Source organism: Marmota marmota, unplaced genomic scaffold (assembly GCF_001458135.2).
Source record: "Marmota marmota marmota unplaced genomic scaffold, marMar, whole genome shotgun sequence".
NCBI lineage: Eukaryota > Metazoa > Chordata > Mammalia > Rodentia > Sciuridae > Marmota > Marmota marmota.
Window position 1 is genome coordinate 875,284 of NW_025999897.1, and position 19,142 is coordinate 894,425.

Here is a 19,142-nt window from a genome sequence, read left to right on the forward strand (position 1 = left end):
CTCTATACATTCTTGTATCCCAATAACTCTTAGGTTTGGTTTCTTTATGTTATCCCATAATTCTTGGATGTTCTGCTCATGATTTCTTAACATTCTCGCTGAGCTGTCTATGTTCTTTTCAAGTTGAAAAACTTTGTCTTCGTTGTCTGAAGTTCTATCTTCTAAGTGTTCTACTCTGCTGGTAATACTCTCATTTGAGTTTTTAATTTGGTTTATTGTTTCCTGCATATCCAGGATTTCTGTTTGTTTGTTTTTTATATCCTCTATCTCCCTACAGAGTTGATCTTTTGCTTCTTGGATTTGTTTATGTAATTCATTGTCAAAGTGATGTTTCGTTGTCTGACCTGTATAATGTCTTCCTTGAGACTCCAGATCATCTGAAGCATGTATATCCTGAACTCTTTGTCTGACATTCCATCAGCTGTAGATATTACCTCATCTAATGTTGAATTGACCTGTATTGTTTGTGGTCCTTTCTTTCCTTGTCTTTTCATAATGCTTATGATTCTTTCTAGCTTTGTGAAACTGTTGTGTTAATGTTTCTCCCCTTATATATTTGTATTGTTCTTGTATAGCTCCAAAATCCCTCTTTTGCGGAGAAAGACAATGTTAACAGTTCCCAAAATCAACAGTACATTATCTAAGTACAAGTTTTCATTATTAATACATTTATAGTTATATTCTAAGTCTATAGATATTGGTTTTAATTATTACTTAAGAATATATTCATTAATTTCATAAAAGGCATACCATATCTGGTGGCATATAGAAAACTTAATTTCAGACGAAGGATGTTATACTTAGAGGGAAAGGAGTGAGGGTATGAGGTTAAACTAACTTAGCACCTTTGGAGAACTCTAACCAATAGACTGGTAATTTATGGAAGAATGTATAGACTCAACCTCCTATCTGTATTTAGATAGTTACCCTATGTATAGATAGCAAAAGTTAGGAGACTGAAAGTGGGATAGAGAGAATACGAATGAAAAAACAAGAAAAAAATAACAAAGAAGAAAAGAGAAATAAGAGAAGGAAAAGGAAAGTAAGATAGAAATAAAGGAAAAAAATGGGGGGAAGGTGGGGTATATGCAATTCCTCTATATTATATTACTTTGGTAATTCGGCTGTTCATGCACAGTTCTTGGTTTCACGTATGTTGAAGTTGTGGAAGAGAGAGAAGAAAAGAGAGAAAGAAAGAGAGAAAAAAGAAAAAAAAAGTCTCTCAGAACACTGTTTTCCTTGCTTCCAGTAGGTGGCATTGTCTATTCCTAGCTTGAGCCTCTGTGTTCAGGGTGGTGGGTATAGCCAGTGTGAAAGGAAATGAGCTTCCACCTGTATCTTCCCTACTCTAGTCTCTGAGGTAGAAACCAGGTGCCTGTGCAGTTGTTGTTTTGCGTTGATAGCTACAACCCCCAAAAGCTTGTGGGAAATATTTTGAGTTATCGCAGCTAAGGGTGGGGGAGTTGGAAACCGGGTACCTGGATCAGCCGCAGAACCGTACTGGTAGCCACACCCCCTTTGATGGGTTTTAAGGGTTCATGGGCTTCCTCTGGACTAGCACACGGGGCGAGGCCGGGCTTCCTCCTCCGGTCTGGCTTGGCGCCGGGTGGCTTCCTCCTCCAGTCTGGCTTGGCTGGCGCCGGGCGGCTTCCTCCTCCGGTCTCTATCAGTACATTTCTGCACCCTAAAAAAATAAACCTCATGACTATTTTGTCATCCCTCACTCTACTTTCTATTTCTCTATAGATTTTACTTTTTTGCACATTTCATATAAATGGAATCATAATATGTAGTCTAATGTGTCTGGCACCTTTGACTTAACACAGGGTTTTCAGAGTTTATTAATATTGCAGCATATACCAGCTATTTATTCCTCTTTATTGCCAAGTGATATTCTATTTTGTGAATCTACCACATTTTGTTTATTCATTCACACTTAGACATTTGAGTTGTTTCCACTTTGGGCTGTTGTGAATGATACTGCTATGAACATTAGCTTACTGATTTTTCCATCTTTAGAAAATAAAATTGGCCAATTTAAAATGGTATTTAGTACAGTCACAGCTTAGTGACAGTATTTTTACAATGTGTGGGTACAGGTTTGTGGGTAGACAGTATGTCTTTAGTTTTCTTGAGTATATATACTTAGAAGTAGAGTTGCATTGGGCACAGAGCCTGTAGTCCAGCACTCAGGAGGCTGAGACAGGAGGATCACTTGAGCCTGGGAGTTGAGGCCAGCCTGAGCAACTTAGCAATACGCCTTCTCTTAAAAAAAAAAAAAAAAAGAAAGGAAGGAAGAAAAGAACAGAAAAAAATTGAACCAAAGAAGAAGTAGAATTGCTAGGTAATATAGTAACTATATTTAACATATTAAGGAATTTCCAAGTTGTTTTCCAAAGTGGCCACACCATTTTATAGTCCCACCAGAGGTATATGAGGGTTTCAGTTTCTTCACACCAGGCTGGAGGTATAGCTCAGTGGTAGAGCATAAGCTTAGCATGTGTGAAACCCTAGGTTCAATCCCAGCATCCCCCCAAATTTTAATATCTTCACACCTTCACCAGCACTCATTAGACATTATCTTTTATTTTAGCCATTCTAGCAAGTGTGAAGTGATATCTCATTGTGGTTTTGATTTGCACTTCCTGAATGATTCATATTGTCGAGGACTTGTAATTTTTGTAATACTCTAATAGCCATTTAATTTTTTTTAATCTAAAGGAAACAAAATGAGTATAAGTCATGGCCAGAAATATTTCAACCTAGTTTATAATGCAGGGAGTTTTCATTCAATTGATTCTAGTTATGGGAAGAATTTGGGAGTATTTTTGCAATTAGATCCTTAAATGCTGTCCTCCAAAATGCTCCTTTAGTTGGTCAATCCTGTCACATTTCTTGCTGGAACCATTTGCCAGTGGAGGGAAATGTTATAAGCAGAAGATGCTTAGCAAGAATCTTTTTCCCAAAAATAAGAATAATGAGCATAAATTGCACATGGTAATCCATTTATCACTTCAGAGGTTACCAAGCATTCTCTTATAGTAGTAATTGGCAGACTTTTTCCATAAAGAACCCAATATTTATAGTCCATATAATCTTTGTCACAACCACTCAACTGCCATTGTAGCTAGAAAACAGTGAAATAATATAGAAATGATTGGGTAAGGCTGTATTCCAATAAAACTTGACTGACAAAAAGAAAATGCTGGATTTGGCCAAAGGTGATAATTTTCCAACCCTTTCTCTATAATGAAGGATGCCATTTCCTTGGTTTACCAGTATCCTTTTTCTATAACCAAACATGACTATGTCCAATGGTCAGATAAGAATAGTGATAATCCATTTGAGACAATTGGGTATCTGCATGTGGGACACTGGGCTGATATGTCTGCAAATAACTTACTTTAATGAAACTCATTGGCTAAGTGCCAGAATTGGGTTTTGCCATGCCTTAAGATATCTGAGCTGTACCTAAAATTTCAAAAAAGAGACTGTTCTTGTTTATTCATGCTATTTTATTGAAGTATTCAAAAATACTAAGCATGATTATTCTAGGCTATAAATTTAGATTCTAAGGAAGGTACTCCATTACCAAAAGAGACAAAAAGACATCCTATCTCATCTGAGTAATAGATACAGATACTGAAGAAGCACTTTTTCAGGTTATTTGAGCATAAAGTTCTCTTTGAGAAACCATAAGCTTAGAATTTAATTATGAGTTATTTTGGGCTATGTGACTGGTAGTGGGATCACAGTTATCTGCCTGTCATCTTTGTTGAATTTAAACTGAAACTCTTTTCTTTCACGTCTCTGAAGAGCAAAAAGGTCAGCCCCACCAACTAGAAGAAATCAAAAGTCAACAGTATAAATAAAGCTAATATTTTATATCTTAGACTCTGGTTCTTTATTCTAGGTTTGTATCTTATATATTCACTCCAATCTCATTGGGGCTCTCAGCGCTGCCTTATGGTCCATTTACTGGGCCATTTAATTGAAGTTAACTTACAAAGGTCTATTCTTACTCATCTCCCTTTTCTGTTTCTTTTTCCTATATCTCTTAAACAAGCCAACTAATTAAACAACCTAACTTATGAGTCACTGAAAAACATTAAAGACATTCTACTTGATTTATGACTTCCTTTAATTAGTCTCTTCCCCTTACCAACAAATAAATCTATATGATTACCAATTCTTACCTTTTTTCTTATTTTAGATAAAGAGATAGCCCTAATTCCTTTTTAAATTCTTATTATGAAATATTTTCAACATATAAGAAAGCACATTATCAGATTATTTATTCTGATATCTAGCGGATTTATTCAATTGAATAAATAATCTGATAATAGCCATTTAACAAATATTAAGATTTTTTTCATGTTTATTTCAGATTTTTTCTTTATTTTTAAAAAGTATAACAAATAACAGTAGGTACTTGTGTAACATTCCTTTCTTATCTCATTTCTATCCCTCCTCTAAAAATAGCTTCAATTCAAAATGCATGAGAATTTAGCACATTAATAATCTTAATATATGTTCTTTTCTTATGCATATTTTGTACTTTTCCAACATCAGTAATATATTCTTTGTTTTGTTTTAATTTTGTTTTGGTACTGTGGATTGAACTCGGGGGCACTGAACCACTGAGCCATATCCCCAACCCTACTTAGAGACAGGGTCTCTCTGATTTGCTTATTAGTGCCTCACTTTTGCTGAGGCTGGCTTTGAACTCACAATCCTCCTGCCTCAGCCTCCTGCGCTGCTGGGATTATATATGTGCACTGCTATGCCCAATCAGTAACATATTAAACAACATATGAATTTTTTTTAAATTGACATAAAATAGTATCATACTATTCATATAATTCTAAAGCTTTTTTCTTTCCCACTCAACATTGTGTCTTTGAATTTATCTATAGATCTAGGTCAATGGTTTTTCAAATCTGGCTATGCATTAGTTTTTCAGAGAGAGCTTTAAAAAACAAGTACACATTCCTGAACCTTACTCCCAGAAACTATGATTCATTGTTCTGGAGTAGAACATAGCCTTTTTTAATAGACTTTATTTCTTAGGGCAATTTTAGGTTTGTATAAAAAATTGAACTGAAACCAGAATTCCCTATGCTCACTCCCCCAGCCACAATTCCTCCTATTAACATCTTGTACAGACATGGTACATTGGGTACAACGAATGAACCAATATTAATGCATTATTATAAATTGAAATCCATAGTTTACATTAGGGTTCATTCTGTGTTGTTTCTTTGGATTTTGCCAAATGTATAATGTCCTGTATCTACAAGTGCAGTATAGAATAGTTTCATTGTCCTAAAATTCCTCTGTTTTATATATTCACTTCTTATATCTTTTCCTCCCCAACCCTGGCAACCAGTGATCTTTTTTACTATCTCCAGAGTAATATCTTTTCCAGAATTTCATATAGTTGGACTCACCCAGCATGTAGTCTTTTTAGATTGACTTCTTCCACTTAGCAATATGCATTCAAGGTTCTTCCATGTCTTTTTGTGGCTTGATACCTTGTTTCTTTTATTGCTTAATAATATTACATTGTATGGATGTACCACTGTTTATTTGTTGGTAGTTTATCTATTAAAGGCAGCAGCTTGGGGAGGCAGAGGCAGGAACATCACAAATTGAAAACCAGCCTTAGCAATTTAGTGAGGTGCTCAGCAACTCAGTGAGACTCTGTCTCTAATAAAATACAAAATAGGGCTGGAGATGTGGCTCAGTGGTCAAATGACCCTGAGTTCAATCCCTGGTGCTCAAAGGAAAAAAAAGGGGGAATCTTGATGACTTTGGGGTTGTTAACAAAATTGCTATAAATATTCATATAAGGAGTTTAGTTTGTAAATTTTCACCTCATTTGGGTAAAATGAGTGAGATTATCAGATTATATGGTAATCCTAGCTTTGTTGACAGACTGTCTTCCAAAGTGCTATGCAATTTTTCATTCTCCACATTGTATTAGTATTTTTTAAATATTTTTATCATTTAGTTGTAGTTGGACACAATACCTTTATTTTATTTATTTATATGTGGTGCTGAGGATCGAACCCAGGGCCTCACACGTGCTAGGTGAGAGCTTTGCCACTGAGCCACAAACCCAGCCCCCTATATTAGTATTTTTTAGAAGCTCTTCAGATAATTCTAATATGTAGCCCAAAAAGTTGAAAATCACTAATCTATATAATTCATTTAAAGATGACAATACAGTGAGCATGGTGGTTAAAATAGATTTGGCTTTGAAACCAGACTAGATTCTACTTTTCCTACTTCCAGACTGTAGGACTTCAAGCAAGTTTTTTTTTGTTGGTTTTTTTTTTTTTTTTTTTTTTTTTACGGTACTGGGGATTTAACTCAGGGGCACTCTATCATTAAGCTACGTCCCCATCCCTTTACTTTGCAACAGGGTCTCACTGAATTGCCAAGTTACATTCCTCCTGCCTCAACCTCGGGAGTAAACAAGATTACATGTGTGCACCGCTGCACCTGGCCTAGCAAGTTATTTAACCTTACTGTGTCTTTTGTTTTTGGGGGGGGGGGCTACTGGGGATTGAACTCGGGGGGCATTCAACCACTGAGCCACATCCCAGCCCTATTTTGTATTTTTATTTAGAGACAGGATCTCACCGAGTTGCTTAGCCCCTTGATAATTGCTGAGGCTGGCTTTAAACTCAATATCCTCCGCCTCAGTCTCCCGAGCCACTGAGTTCACAGGAGTGCACCATGGTGCCCGACCTGTGTATTTTTTTAATTAATCTTTAAAATGAAGATCACACAGAAAACAGGCAATTTATATTCAAGAAAACTAAATCCAAACTTATAGTTGCTGAATAGGCGGGTAAGCTCCTACATCTTTCAGAGAAGCAAAATACATTTTCTGAACCCCCTCTGATATCAGAGAATTGCCACATAACTTTAATAAACACTGATCCAGCATTTCTCTTGTATAAAATAATACTCTTAATAACTCAATGGATTAAGTGAAAATATTAATGAATCTCACTTAATATTCGAGGAGAAATTGACTACTACAGATTATAGGCACAATACTACTTTTACTACTTTAAGTTTCACAATTGGAAAAGAAACATAATGCTGGGCTGGGTTTGTGGCTCAGCGGGAGAGCACTTACCTAGCATGTGTGAGGTTCAGGGTTAGATTCTCAGCACTGCATGTAAATAAATAAATAAGGGTCCATCAGCAACTAATAAAAATATTTTTTAAAAAACATAATGCTTAGTTAAAAATAATAGGAATAAAGCCATAGGAGCAGATGAGACTATTTTTAGCCTGGCACAGTGGTGCACGACTCAACCACTTGGAAGCCTGAGGAAGGAGGATCCCAAGTTCAAGACTAGCCTCAGCAACTTAATAAGACCCTGACTGGGGCTGGGGTTGTGGCTCAGCAGGAGAGCTCTCGCCTAGCATGTGTGAGGCACTGGGTTCAATCCTCAGCACCACAATAAAAAAATAAATAAATAAAGATATTGTGTCCACCTATAACTAAAAAATAAATATTAAAAAAAAGACCCTGTCTCAAAATAAAAAATGGCTGAGGATGTAACTTAGTGGTAAAGCTCCCAGGGTTCAATCCCCAGTATCAAAAAAGGAATGAAAGGGAAAAAAAGGACAGTTTGGGAAAAGAGGACCAAAGAAAGTGAATGGTTGGTAGTTAGAGGTAAAGGGGAAAGCTAGCAATTAGCTGTTTTGTCTATTCTAGTTTTCTAGTTGCTTCTTTTCTGACTGAGATTTCAGATTTTTTAATGTTGGTGTAATAGAAGGAACATGAACTTTTTTTATCTTTATTTATTTTTATGTGGTGCTGAGGATCAAACCCAGGGTCTCCCATGTGCTAGGCGAGCGCTCTACTGCTGAACCACAACCCCAGCCCCAAGGAACATGAACTTTAAAGTTTAAAAAAATACAAAAAACTTGGATTCTAATTCCAGCCTCTGTAGTTATGTGACACTGGACAAATTACTTAACCTTTTCTAAGTTCTTTCCTCCAATATGAAAATACTGATAAATTCTACCTAATAGGACTGTTGTGGAGATTAGATTAAATTAAAAAAGCTAATGCATGAAAAAATCCTTGCACAACACTTGACATATAATAGATATCCGAATATATTCCCTTTCTTTTTTTTTTTTTTTTCCCCTCCACCATAACCTATAAGGCATGTTTTCCACTGTTAAGTTTCCACTCTTGCCCTGGGCATGGTAGCGCACTCCTGTAATCCCAGCGGCTCTGGAGGCTGAGGCAGGACGATCGAGAGTTCAAAGCCAGCCTCAGCAATTTAGCAAGGTGCTAATAAATTTAGTGAGACCCTGTCTTTAAATAAAATACAAAATAGGAATGGGGATGTGGCTCAGTGGTTAAGCAACCCTGGGTTGAATTCCCGGAACAAAAAACAAAAAGTTTCCACTATTGGAATATAGATATTACTTTCTGCTGATTTTTTATCTAATTTGTTAATATAGTTTATTGTTCTTCAGAAGGCCTTGGTGAGAACCACACATATTCTAAATTAGGAGACGGAGGCCCAAATGAGGAATCAGAGTTAAATTTCCTGGTTTTCTGGGATCTACAGTGGAGGTGAACCCTCAAACCCAATTTGACTGGACTCCAACCCTAACTGAGTAGCATTTGGAATTCTTACAAAAAGAACTATAAATATTTGATCTCATGTCAAAATAAATAATCATAATGACTTAGCCATAGGTTTGTTTCAGTTTTTTGTGTTTGTATATGAACTAATTGACCAAATAAGAGACTTAGTAATTGAGTCCCTATTATTAGCACAAATTAAAAGAGATTATGGAGTTATAATGAACAATCAAAAGCTGCTGTCATCCACCCTTATTCATTTCAGTGCACCCAGTACCTAGATGGCTAGATGGACACTCCTTATTTTTTGATCCTGAGGATTGAACCCAGGCACACCTTACCCACTGAGCTACATCTTCAGCCCATTTTATTTTTTGTTTTAAGACTGAATTTCACTAAGTTGCTTAGGGTCTTGCTAAGTTTCTGGCCTCAAACTTATGATCTTTCTGCCTCAAACTTCTGTAATCCTGAGTCGCTGGGATTACAGGCATGTGCCACCATACCCCACTCTATGTAACATTACTGAAATTATCTCCATTGAATTATCTGCATCTGACCTGTAGTCAAGAGTCATAAAGTATGCAGAAATGAGATTTGGGGGCCACACCTGGACATGGTATATTACTTCTACCCCAATTTTATTAATCAGAATTCAGTCACATGACCCATTAACTGTAAAGGAGCCTGAGAAATAGTTTTCTCAAATTCCCAGAATGAAATGAAAATCAGTAATCACAATGTGTTGTCTCTGCCACAGTGTAATTTTAGTAATTTGAATTTAAGGGATTCATTCATGAAGGCTGATCAAAAAAATATGGAAAAACAAATTACATCAGATAGAGTAGAAAGGAAAGATGTTAAATAGATTTGTTAACTGCCCAGATAAAGACAATTTAAGTTCCCTTATTCCTATAAGAGTAGTTTTTGTCCCTATCAGCAGATGGGCTTTCTTGGGCTTGAATATTGTTAAGGTGAGACTCTGCTCTTATTTATTGATACCACAGATCTAGAGACCACTAACAACTGATGATACTTTTTAGCTTGGCTAGTAATTGAGTTGTCTCTGTATTTCTTTTTCAGGGTTTGAGTAAAAAAGTTGGAGTATCATCTTCCATCCTCCAAGGTCTCTGGATCTCTTATAGTACAGAAGGTCTTTCCATGGCATTGGCATCTCTACGAAATCTCTACACTCCAAATATAAAGGTAAATGCAAAAATTTTTTTAAAAATTACAAATACTTTAAAGAATTAACTGTGAAAAAAATATCAGAAGAATATTAAGTAGCTGTTTTGATGATCTCTGACTTGCCTTAGACTGTCTCCTGTCAATTAATCTCTTACTAATAATTTATTTTAAGTTGTTTACACTTCGTTATCTCACTCGAAGATAAACCCTACTGTCCATCTACCTCCATAAGCTGTTTTCAGCATATGGGATCAGGTCCTGCTGGTTCTAGAGACTAAATTGATCTAGGGTATCTTGTTTTGGGAGGAGTTTTTCTGGTGAGAAGTTCACTTAGTAGAGCTGATGTTCAGCCCTATAGTATGGGTGGCATTTGCTCTAGCTAATGAGCAAAAAGAGAAAACTTTATGTTCCTTTCAACAGCAAGGTATTAAAAAGGGAACAAATTACAAATATAAAAATTACTAAATGCTGCTAGACATTGTTGGAATATAGCCGATATCTGATTATTATTTCTATTATCTGATTATTATTCATTTATTTATTTTTAGGTCAGCCGACTGCTGATTTTGGGAGGTGCCAATATTAATTACCGGACAGAGGTTTTAAATAATGCTCCAATTCTATGTGTTCAGTCTCATCTTGGTTACACAGAAATGGTGGCCTTGCTTTTGGAATTTGGGGCCAATGTAGATGCCTCTTCTGAAAGTGGCCTGACTCCTTTGGGATATGCCGCAGCAGCAGGGTTCCTGAGCATCGTGGTGCTACTCTGCAAGAAACGGGCCAAGGTAATTGACTGCCTGCCTCTGCTACTTTTCCTTTTTTTCCCTTTTTCTTTCTTCCAGATACAGAGTCTTCCTTAACTCCTATGGTATATCAAACCCTGACTGGAAGCAGATCAAGGGAGGGTGGCTCAGCTTACACCAGTGTTTGCCCACTTGCCCCTGCCAGTCCACACCACAGCTGGACACAGTTGTAAAATCCTTGAGAGACACTTAGGAAACTACACTTATCAGCAACAAAAAAAATCCCTGGAAATTCTCTACTGAGCTCAGAAAAATTTATTTTCTTAACAGGAAAGGAAAGAGAAGTAAGGGAGCAAGGAGGAGACTGTAGCAAGAGGTCTGAAATGAATGGCACTATAGACTCTTTCATATGTAGAAAAGAAATGTTAACCAATGGAGATGAGGAGACCAGATTCCCCTCATCCTGTCCTTGAAGACCACCATCCTAGAGATATTCTGGGGAAAAGATGATTCCCCCTGTTTATACTCTGACCAAGTATACCTCAAAGCGTTTGTTAGTATATTTCAGTTCTCAGAAACATTAAGAAAATCTTTTCTTTATCTCCAGAATCACTGATATAAAAGAACTCAATTTCAAAGTATCGATTAAAAGAAAAATGCTGGCCTCACAAATGTTGGCCTCTGGGGAAAATTGTGATCTCATGGTATTTTGATTCAGTCCTGAAAACAAACCGAGGATGTTGGTTTCACAGTAGACATATAAGTAATATATCTCATTCTGAGGTATCTAGGGCTCTTACCAGGGAAGAAAGTAGGACTCCTGAGACTCCTTTGGGAGTGAAATCTCAGAGCCTTAGATGTTTATTGTGGCACAGTTATTGTCCACCTTTAATAATGTTCCATTTCTTTGAATGGACATCTCTAGAAAGAGAATGATAACTGGTCCTTGTATTACTTTTGCCTTTAATTCAGATCTCTGCTGGTACTGGATCTTTCCTGCTGCTCATCCCTTATACTACCAAGCCAGTATTTTTAGTTATTTTTCATTGTTTCCCCAGAGCAGAAACGTAAATTAAAACTTTTAATTCTGAATCTGTTCCTAATCGGGAATTAATTTTTATTTCCTCTGAAATTTTATTATACTTTCATTTTCCTTAAGGCATTTATTATAAACTCCTTTGTTGGACAGGCTTTTGTCACATTGGTCACATCTCCCCATACCTCATTTCAAAGTTCTTGAGAGCAGAATCTACATATTCCTGTCTTATCGTGTTTTTATCCCATGTGGTGCCCTGCACATACTAGGCATTCAGTAAACATTTGTCATGTGGATTGCTGGTTGGAACCAGTTACTGGGAGAACCAGAAACAGAACTTAAGTTTCAAGTGCTTTAACTACCATATACAGATAACAGTGTTTCTGCTAGAAAAGGCCATTTCATTCATTGAAACTTGTGACTCAGGGCCTTCTGGTGGATTATCTTTATTTTTGGGGGGTGGGGGGGAGCGATACTGGAAATTGAACAGAAGGGCACTCAACCACTGAGCCATATCCTCAGTCCTATTTTGTATTTTATTTAGAGACAGGGTCTCAACTGAGTTGCTTAGCACCTCTCTTTTGCTGAGGCTGGCTTTGAACTCGTGATCCTCCTGCCTCAGCCTTCTAAGCCACTAGAATTACAGGCATATACTACCAAACCCGGCTGGTGGATTGATCTCAAGCAGCCTCTTCTTTCAATCTAAACTTGGAAAGCAACACTAAAATTAGAAAAACTCCTGTTAGAGCTTAGTCTAGCTCCAAGTGCCTCTAGCCAGGTCTTTGAGATTCTACCCTCCTGCTGGAAGAACGGAGGCACTTGACTATTTAATCTTTGCCAAAGATTGGTGGTCAAATGAGTAAGTAGTTCATGATATGATATATTTTGCTTCTTTGGAACACCAAAAAGTTAGAGCTCCAAAATGTTTTTTTTCTTTTTCATGATTTTAAAGACAGTGTTTTGTGCCAACAGAGCTACAAGTCTCTCAAATCTTTGTCTGAGGGAAACTACTTGAGAACAAAGGGGAATGTACCTCAGGAAAACAAAGTGTGAGCTGAGCATTTTGTTTATTTTTCTTTTAATGTTAAAGCAAAAAACTGACCTTGTTTTTGAGGAAAAGAAGTTCTCCCCCAGAGGCACATCAGGCAGAGTTGTAGTTTGGTACTATTCTAGCCTGAAGAGAAAGTATTTTCTAAATTTGCTCAGAGATTAGTTCAAAGATTGGAAAGAATGAATCTTAGTAGTCTAGACATGTGCAGTGTACTGGTGTGACTAGATTGGGAGTACAGCCACAGGTCTTGGTTCACACATATTTCTCTGTTCTCTCCCCTTAGGTGGATCACTTGGATAAGAATGGACAGTGTGCTTTGGTTCATGCTGCACTCAGAGGTCATCTGGAGGTCGTTAAGTTTTTGATTCAGTGTGACTGGACAATGGCTGGCCAGCAGCAAGGAGTGTTTAAAAAGAGCCATGCCATCCAGCAGGCCCTCATTGCTGCAGCCAGCATGGGTTACACTGAGGTAAGAAGAATGTGAATAGGGTTCTCTTTTTTTTTTTTTGTAAGCATTCAAGAATCTGTGAGATTGCATATTATAAAACTGCCAGCCAAATTAACTTGAATTTTTGGTCACTACTCTAAGGAATAAAGAGGTGAAACTCCATGAGGCACTTGACTACTTAAATGCCAAGGCACCTAGAATTATGGACAAAAAGTTGGAAAGTATCTAATCCAATCTCTCCCCCATATTTCCACCCCTTTTAACAGACAATGGCAGAACCACAGAGGGATTAATTACTGACCTGTAATTACATGGTTAGATGTGGAATGGGAAGAACACAACATGTAAAATATCAGAAAGATCAGGTTTTTGTCCCAGTTTTGCTGCTCATTAGATCTAGACCTTGGGCAATTTACTTGATCTCTTAGAACCTCAGTTCCCCATCCATGAAGTGAAATTACTCTTTCTTACAAAGTTGTTTATTACAAAGGGTTCCTGGTAAACAGTTAAACACCATACAAATAGTATTTTTGCTAATTTATTTACTAATGATAGTAATAATATTTATAGTGACAAATATGCAGAAATGGTCATATACTATGGTTTGTTTAACAACTGATGCTGAGGAGGGGAGAAGGGTGCAGCAGGTGAGAGAGAGAGTGAGTATGCACATACATGAGTTTATTATAAATTTTACTGATCTCGTGGCATGGAATCAAAGCAGTGGATGTACAGCTTTTCTCAGAGAGGTAGGTGAAAGAAGGATTTCACTAAAATTTAATATTGGACACTCAAAGTGGCTTAGGGGCTCAGAAATTTGGGCACAATAACCAAAAAAAAAAAAGTGCATCAGAGCTGACCCCATAGGTGCTGCCAGGGTGCATTCACCACAGAGAGAGGGGAAACACAATTTTGGTACAGAGAAATCTGAGATCAAAAATATTGCCTAATCTTAGCTGAACCAGAGGCTGTACTGTATGCTGGTACTTGAAAAAGGCCCTCTGTGTCTCAGCTGGCCCCAGAAAAATGAGGTGGGAGCCATCTTGGAACAAGTGCACCACCTTGGCAACTACAAGACCTGGGAGATCAGCAGAGGAAAAAACATAAAAACAGCCACAATATCCTGGCAGATGCCTATCCAGTAACCTAGGCTGAGCCTGACAGAACATGAGTGAAACAGGTGCTGAGTAGACTATACCCAGGGGGTTTCAAGTTGGATGGGCAAAGGGGAGCCCAACTTGCTTCTCCTTTGTGTTGGGGAAGCTCACATAACCAGCTGAACAGGTTGGAGTAAATATACTCAGGGACTAAGCCCAGGAAGGCTGTGCTCCAGGGCAACAGTAAGTGGAGGATCAGACCCCCTGCCCCACAATTGGATTTCTTAGGAGGTTCCTGAGAACCAGACCCACACCAGAGATTGGCTACTGTCAAACCCTGGGGGTAGGTCAGTCTAGTTTCTCTAAAGAAGGTACCACCCAACAAAGGCCCTGAAGCCTGTGTAGACCTCAGAACCATTTGCTGACACTTCCCTCATAGAGCTGCAGAAGCTAAACCCTGAGAATGCACTCAACTGGTCCAAATGGACAAAACACCAACTGACAGAACATCCTAATCCATTTCACCCCATACTTGTAAGAAGGGAAACTCAGTCTTCTATCAAACAGCTTCAGTCTTAGGCCACTCCATTTGGCAGCTCAGAGAGTGTTTTAGTCAGCTTTTTCACATCTGTGATTAAAAGACCTGATCACAACAATTTTAGAGGAGTAAAAGTTTATTTGGGGGCTCACAGTTTCAGAGGTCTCAAGTCCATGGATAGGTGGCTTCATTCCTCAGGGCCCAAGGTGAGGCAGGACATCATGGCAGAAGAATGCGGCAGAGGAAAGCAGCTTACATGATGATCAGAAAGCAGAGAAGAGATCTCTGCTTGCCAGATACAGATATATATACCCTAAAGTCACACCCCCAATGCCCACCTCCTCCAGCCACACCCTACCTACCTTTATTTACCACTCAATCCCATAGGTGATTAGTTCACTGATTGGTTAAGGCTCTTGTAACTCCATCATTTCTTCTCTGAACTTTCTTGCATTGTTTCACAAGTGAACTTTTGGGGAACACCACAACCAAACCATAACAGAGAGCAACATACAAACAGGAAGGGGTTAACATCTTCCATCCCCTGCTCTCTCTATCAGTACATAACTCAAGAAGAATTCGAAAGAAAGACTGTTGGACATAGACAGTAACTCTCTAATCTGGTCAACTATTTTGACCACCTCAGTGGAGAAGTTTCCTTCATTCTTCACTGATTTGGGATTTTTTTTTTAATTTTTTAATTTTTTTTATTCTTTGTGGAGGGGAAGTATGTGTACATATGTATGAATTCTAACTGTGCTGATTAACTCAGGGACATACACAAATACACTTATAAGTTCTCTTTTTCTCATGCTTAGCATTTTTTTTTTTTTGGGGTGCAGTGAACTTTATTGATGGTATGTGACAATAAGGCTCCCTAAGCCCCTCCCCTTCTTCAGGGGATCTAGGATGGAAATTGGGAAGGGGGGAGATTCTCAGTGAGTTGAGGGACTGAGTTAGGGGCAGGGACTCCCCAGCAGCTGAGGGCCTCTCTCTTCCTGTGTTCTTGCTGGGGCAGGTGGTCCAGGGGCTCTTACTCCTTGGAGGCCATGTGGACCATAAGGTCCACCACCCTGTTGCTGTAGCCAAATTCATTATCATACCAGGAAATGAGCTTAACAAAGTGGTCGTTGAGGGCAATGCCGGCCCCAGCATCAAAAGTGGAAGAGTGGGTATCACTATTAAAGTCGCAGGAGACAACCTGGTCCTCCGTGTAGCCCAAGATGCCCTTGAGGGGGCCCTCTGATGCCTGCTTCACCACCTTCTTGATGTCATCGTATTTGGCAGCTTTCTCCAGGCGGCAGGTCAGATCCACAACTGACACATTGGGAGTGGGCACACGGAAAGCCATGCCAGTGAGCTTCCCATTCAGTTCAGGGATGACCTTGCCCACAGCCTTGGCAGCACCAGTGGATGCAGGGATGATATTCTGGGCAGCCCCACGGCCATCACGCCACAGTTTCCCAGAGGGGCCATCCACAGTCTTCTGAGTAGCAGTGATGGCATGGACTGTGGTCATGAGTCCTTCCACAATGCCAAAGTTGTCATGGATGACCTTGGCCAGGGGGGCTAAGCAGTTGGTGGTACAGGAGGCATTGCTGACAATCTTGAGGGAGTTGTCATACTTCTCATGGTTCACGCCCATCACAAACATGGGGGCATCAGCAGAAGGTGCAGAAATGATGACCCTTTTGGCACCACCCTTCAAATGAGCCCCGGCTTTCTCCATGGTAGTGAAGACACCAGTGGACTCCACAACATATTCAGCACCAGCATCACCCCATTTGATGTTGGCGGGATCTCGCTCCTGGAAGATGGAGATGGACTTTCCATTGATAACAAGCTTCCCGTTCTCAGCCTTGACTGTGCCATGGAATTTACCATGGGTAGAATCGTACTGGAACATGTAGACCATGTAGTTGAGGTCAATGAAGGGGTCATTGATAGCGACAATATCCACTTTGCCAGAGTTGAAAGCAGCCCTGGTGACCAGGCGCCCAATACGGCCAAATCCGTTCACTCCGACCTTCACCATCGTGTCTCAGAGATGCGACTGGCACTGCACGAGACGGGAAGAAGTGGCTGCCTGTCGAACGGGGAGGAGCAGAGAGCCATGCTTAGCATTTTTAATGCAATTGTTTTTTTCCTAGCAGTGTCTTCTGAGGTTCGGGTTTTTGAATGTATATTTTGGTTTGGCTTTGCATTATTTTCATGTGTTTGCTTTGTTTCTCTTTCTCTCTTTTGCCAACCACCAAATTCTGTTCTCTCTCCCAATACCTTCCTTCTTTTTTTCCCCTCCTTTTGTATAAACATCACCTGCTATGTCTCTTCTTCATTCTCTCTGTTCACTTTTTTAAATTATAAAATCTTTTTCTAACTTCCTAACACATTTCCTTTTCTCCTAATTTTAAAATTTACTGTATTTTTACTGTCTTTCAGAATTGATTGGTTTATATGACTCCTATCCCATCATTATTGCTAATACAATTATTACTGCTGTGAATGATATAATTGTATCTGCTGTTTGCTTTAAAGCCAGATCAAGTTCATGGTTATTGTTTTTATTGTTGACAATTGCTGAACCTTTTCCTATTTATTGGTTAATTTCTGTTGAAGATATAGGAACTGCATATTTACTTTAACACTGTGTGTTGTTTGTTGTTTGCAACAGTTGTTACTATTGTTTATTTTGCCCCATTCTGTGAGGTGCTGAGAACCCTTAGGGATGCTAAAAGTTCACAGGTTAGATACTCTACTGCTGAATTGCAAGTTCCTGACATTACTCCAACTCAAAAATTGAGTAGACAAAAGCCCCAAACCAACAACAAAGATCCAAGGAGGAACAATCAGAGAGGAAACTCAGGTCCCACCTTTTAGGATCTCCGCATACATCAAAAACAGAGAGAAGTCCCAGAACAAATAAGATAATTACATACAAAAGGACACATACAAAAAAAGAGGTAAGGGAATCCACTTCAATTGATGCACAAGTCCAAGACCTCTGAAAACAGAAGAGAACAGGAGAAAAAAATCTCCCCCCAAAATTCACAATCCCCCAACAAAGAATCCTACTGATAGAAAAGTGGATGAAAGCCCAGAGAAAGATTATAAAAAACTGATTAATAAAAAATGTTCAGTGAACTAAAAGATCTAAGGAAGGAATTAAGAGAGCAGTTACAGGAGATGAAAGATGAAGAAATAGAAGCAGTGAAAAGAAATCAAGCAGAACTCCTAGAAATGAGAGAGACAGCCAATAAAATTAAAAACTCACTTGACAGCATCACTAACAAATTAAATTATGTAGAAAATAGAATCTCATCCCTTGAAGACTGAACTTCATGCAGGCTATCGTGAGTACACAGAAAAGCAATAAAGGGAAAAAATTATAGAATATGACCAGAATATACAAGAACTCTGGGACAACTTTAAAAGACCAAACCTGAGAATCATGGGATAGACGAGAACATGGAGATATTAAAGGCATAAAGAAATTTCCAATGAAGTAGTTAAACTTTTCTCATATCAGAAACAAGATAGACATCCACATACATGAGTCTTACAGGACCCCAAATAGACCTAGTCAAATAAGAAGCTCACCAGGACATATCATAATCAAAATTGCTAACATAGAAAATAAGGAAAGAATATTAAAGGCTATAAGAGAGAAACATCTGGTCACACTTAGAAGCAAACCAATAAGGCTATGTCTGATTTATCAGCTCCGACGCTGAAAACAAGGAGGGCCTGGAATAAGATATTCCAAGCCCTAAGAGAAGACAGCTCCCAGCCAAGGTTACTATACCCAGCAAAGCTCAGTTTCAAATTTGAGGGGGAAATAAAAACTTTCCACAAGAATAAACTAAAAGAATTTATGAGCATCAATCCAGCACTACAAAAAAAATAACTCAAAGATAAACTGCACACAGAAGAACTAAAAAACAATTCCCAAAGCTCCCCAACAGAGGAAGTTCAATAGAAGAATAATCCACTAAATGAGAATCAAGACAAGATAATATATAGCAAAAAAAAAAAAAAACACAAAATAGCAGGAAACCACAAACACATATCATACTAATGCTGAATGTTAATAATCTCAAGTCACCAATTAAGACACAGATCGGCAGAATGGATCAAAAACAAGATTCAACAATATACTGTTACAAGAGATTCATAGGCAAAGACATCCACAGGCTAAAGGTAAAAGGATGACCAAAAATATTCCACATCTATGGTCAAAAAAAAGCAGGAGTAGCTGTTCTCAGACAAAGCAGATTTCAAGCAAAAATTAATCAGAAGAGACAAAGAAGGCCACTACACCCTAGTAAAAGGAACAGTCAAAAAAGAAGATATAACAATAGTAAAAATTTATGCCCCCAATGTCAGTGCACCCAATTTCATGGAAAAATACTCCATGA

At 38.4% G+C, this 19,142-nt stretch overlaps 2 protein-coding genes across 9 annotated transcripts in view; one reads left to right on the forward strand and one right to left on the reverse strand.

The window, feature by feature from the left end:
• Positions 1 to 19,142, forward strand: part of Tanc2 (tetratricopeptide repeat, ankyrin repeat and coiled-coil containing 2) — a 429,902-nt gene that overhangs the window by 382,363 nt on the left and 28,397 nt on the right. For all 8 annotated transcript variants that reach the window (XM_048798117.1, XM_048798120.1, XM_048798121.1 and 5 more), the window contains 3 exons: positions 9,710 to 9,832; positions 10,363 to 10,599; positions 12,928 to 13,113. In XM_048798117.1, coding sequence (XP_048654074.1) covers positions 9,710 to 9,832; positions 10,363 to 10,599; positions 12,928 to 13,113 — 546 coding nt within the window. The remainder of the gene's footprint in view (positions 1 to 9,709; positions 9,833 to 10,362; positions 10,600 to 12,927; positions 13,114 to 19,142) is intronic.
• Positions 15,562 to 16,839, reverse strand: LOC107158319 (glyceraldehyde-3-phosphate dehydrogenase). The gene has a single exon (XM_015504786.2). It carries the CDS (start codon positions 16,760 to 16,762, stop codon positions 15,761 to 15,763), a length of 1,002 nt encoding a protein of 333 aa, XP_015360272.1. The 5' UTR covers positions 16,763 to 16,839; the 3' UTR covers positions 15,562 to 15,760.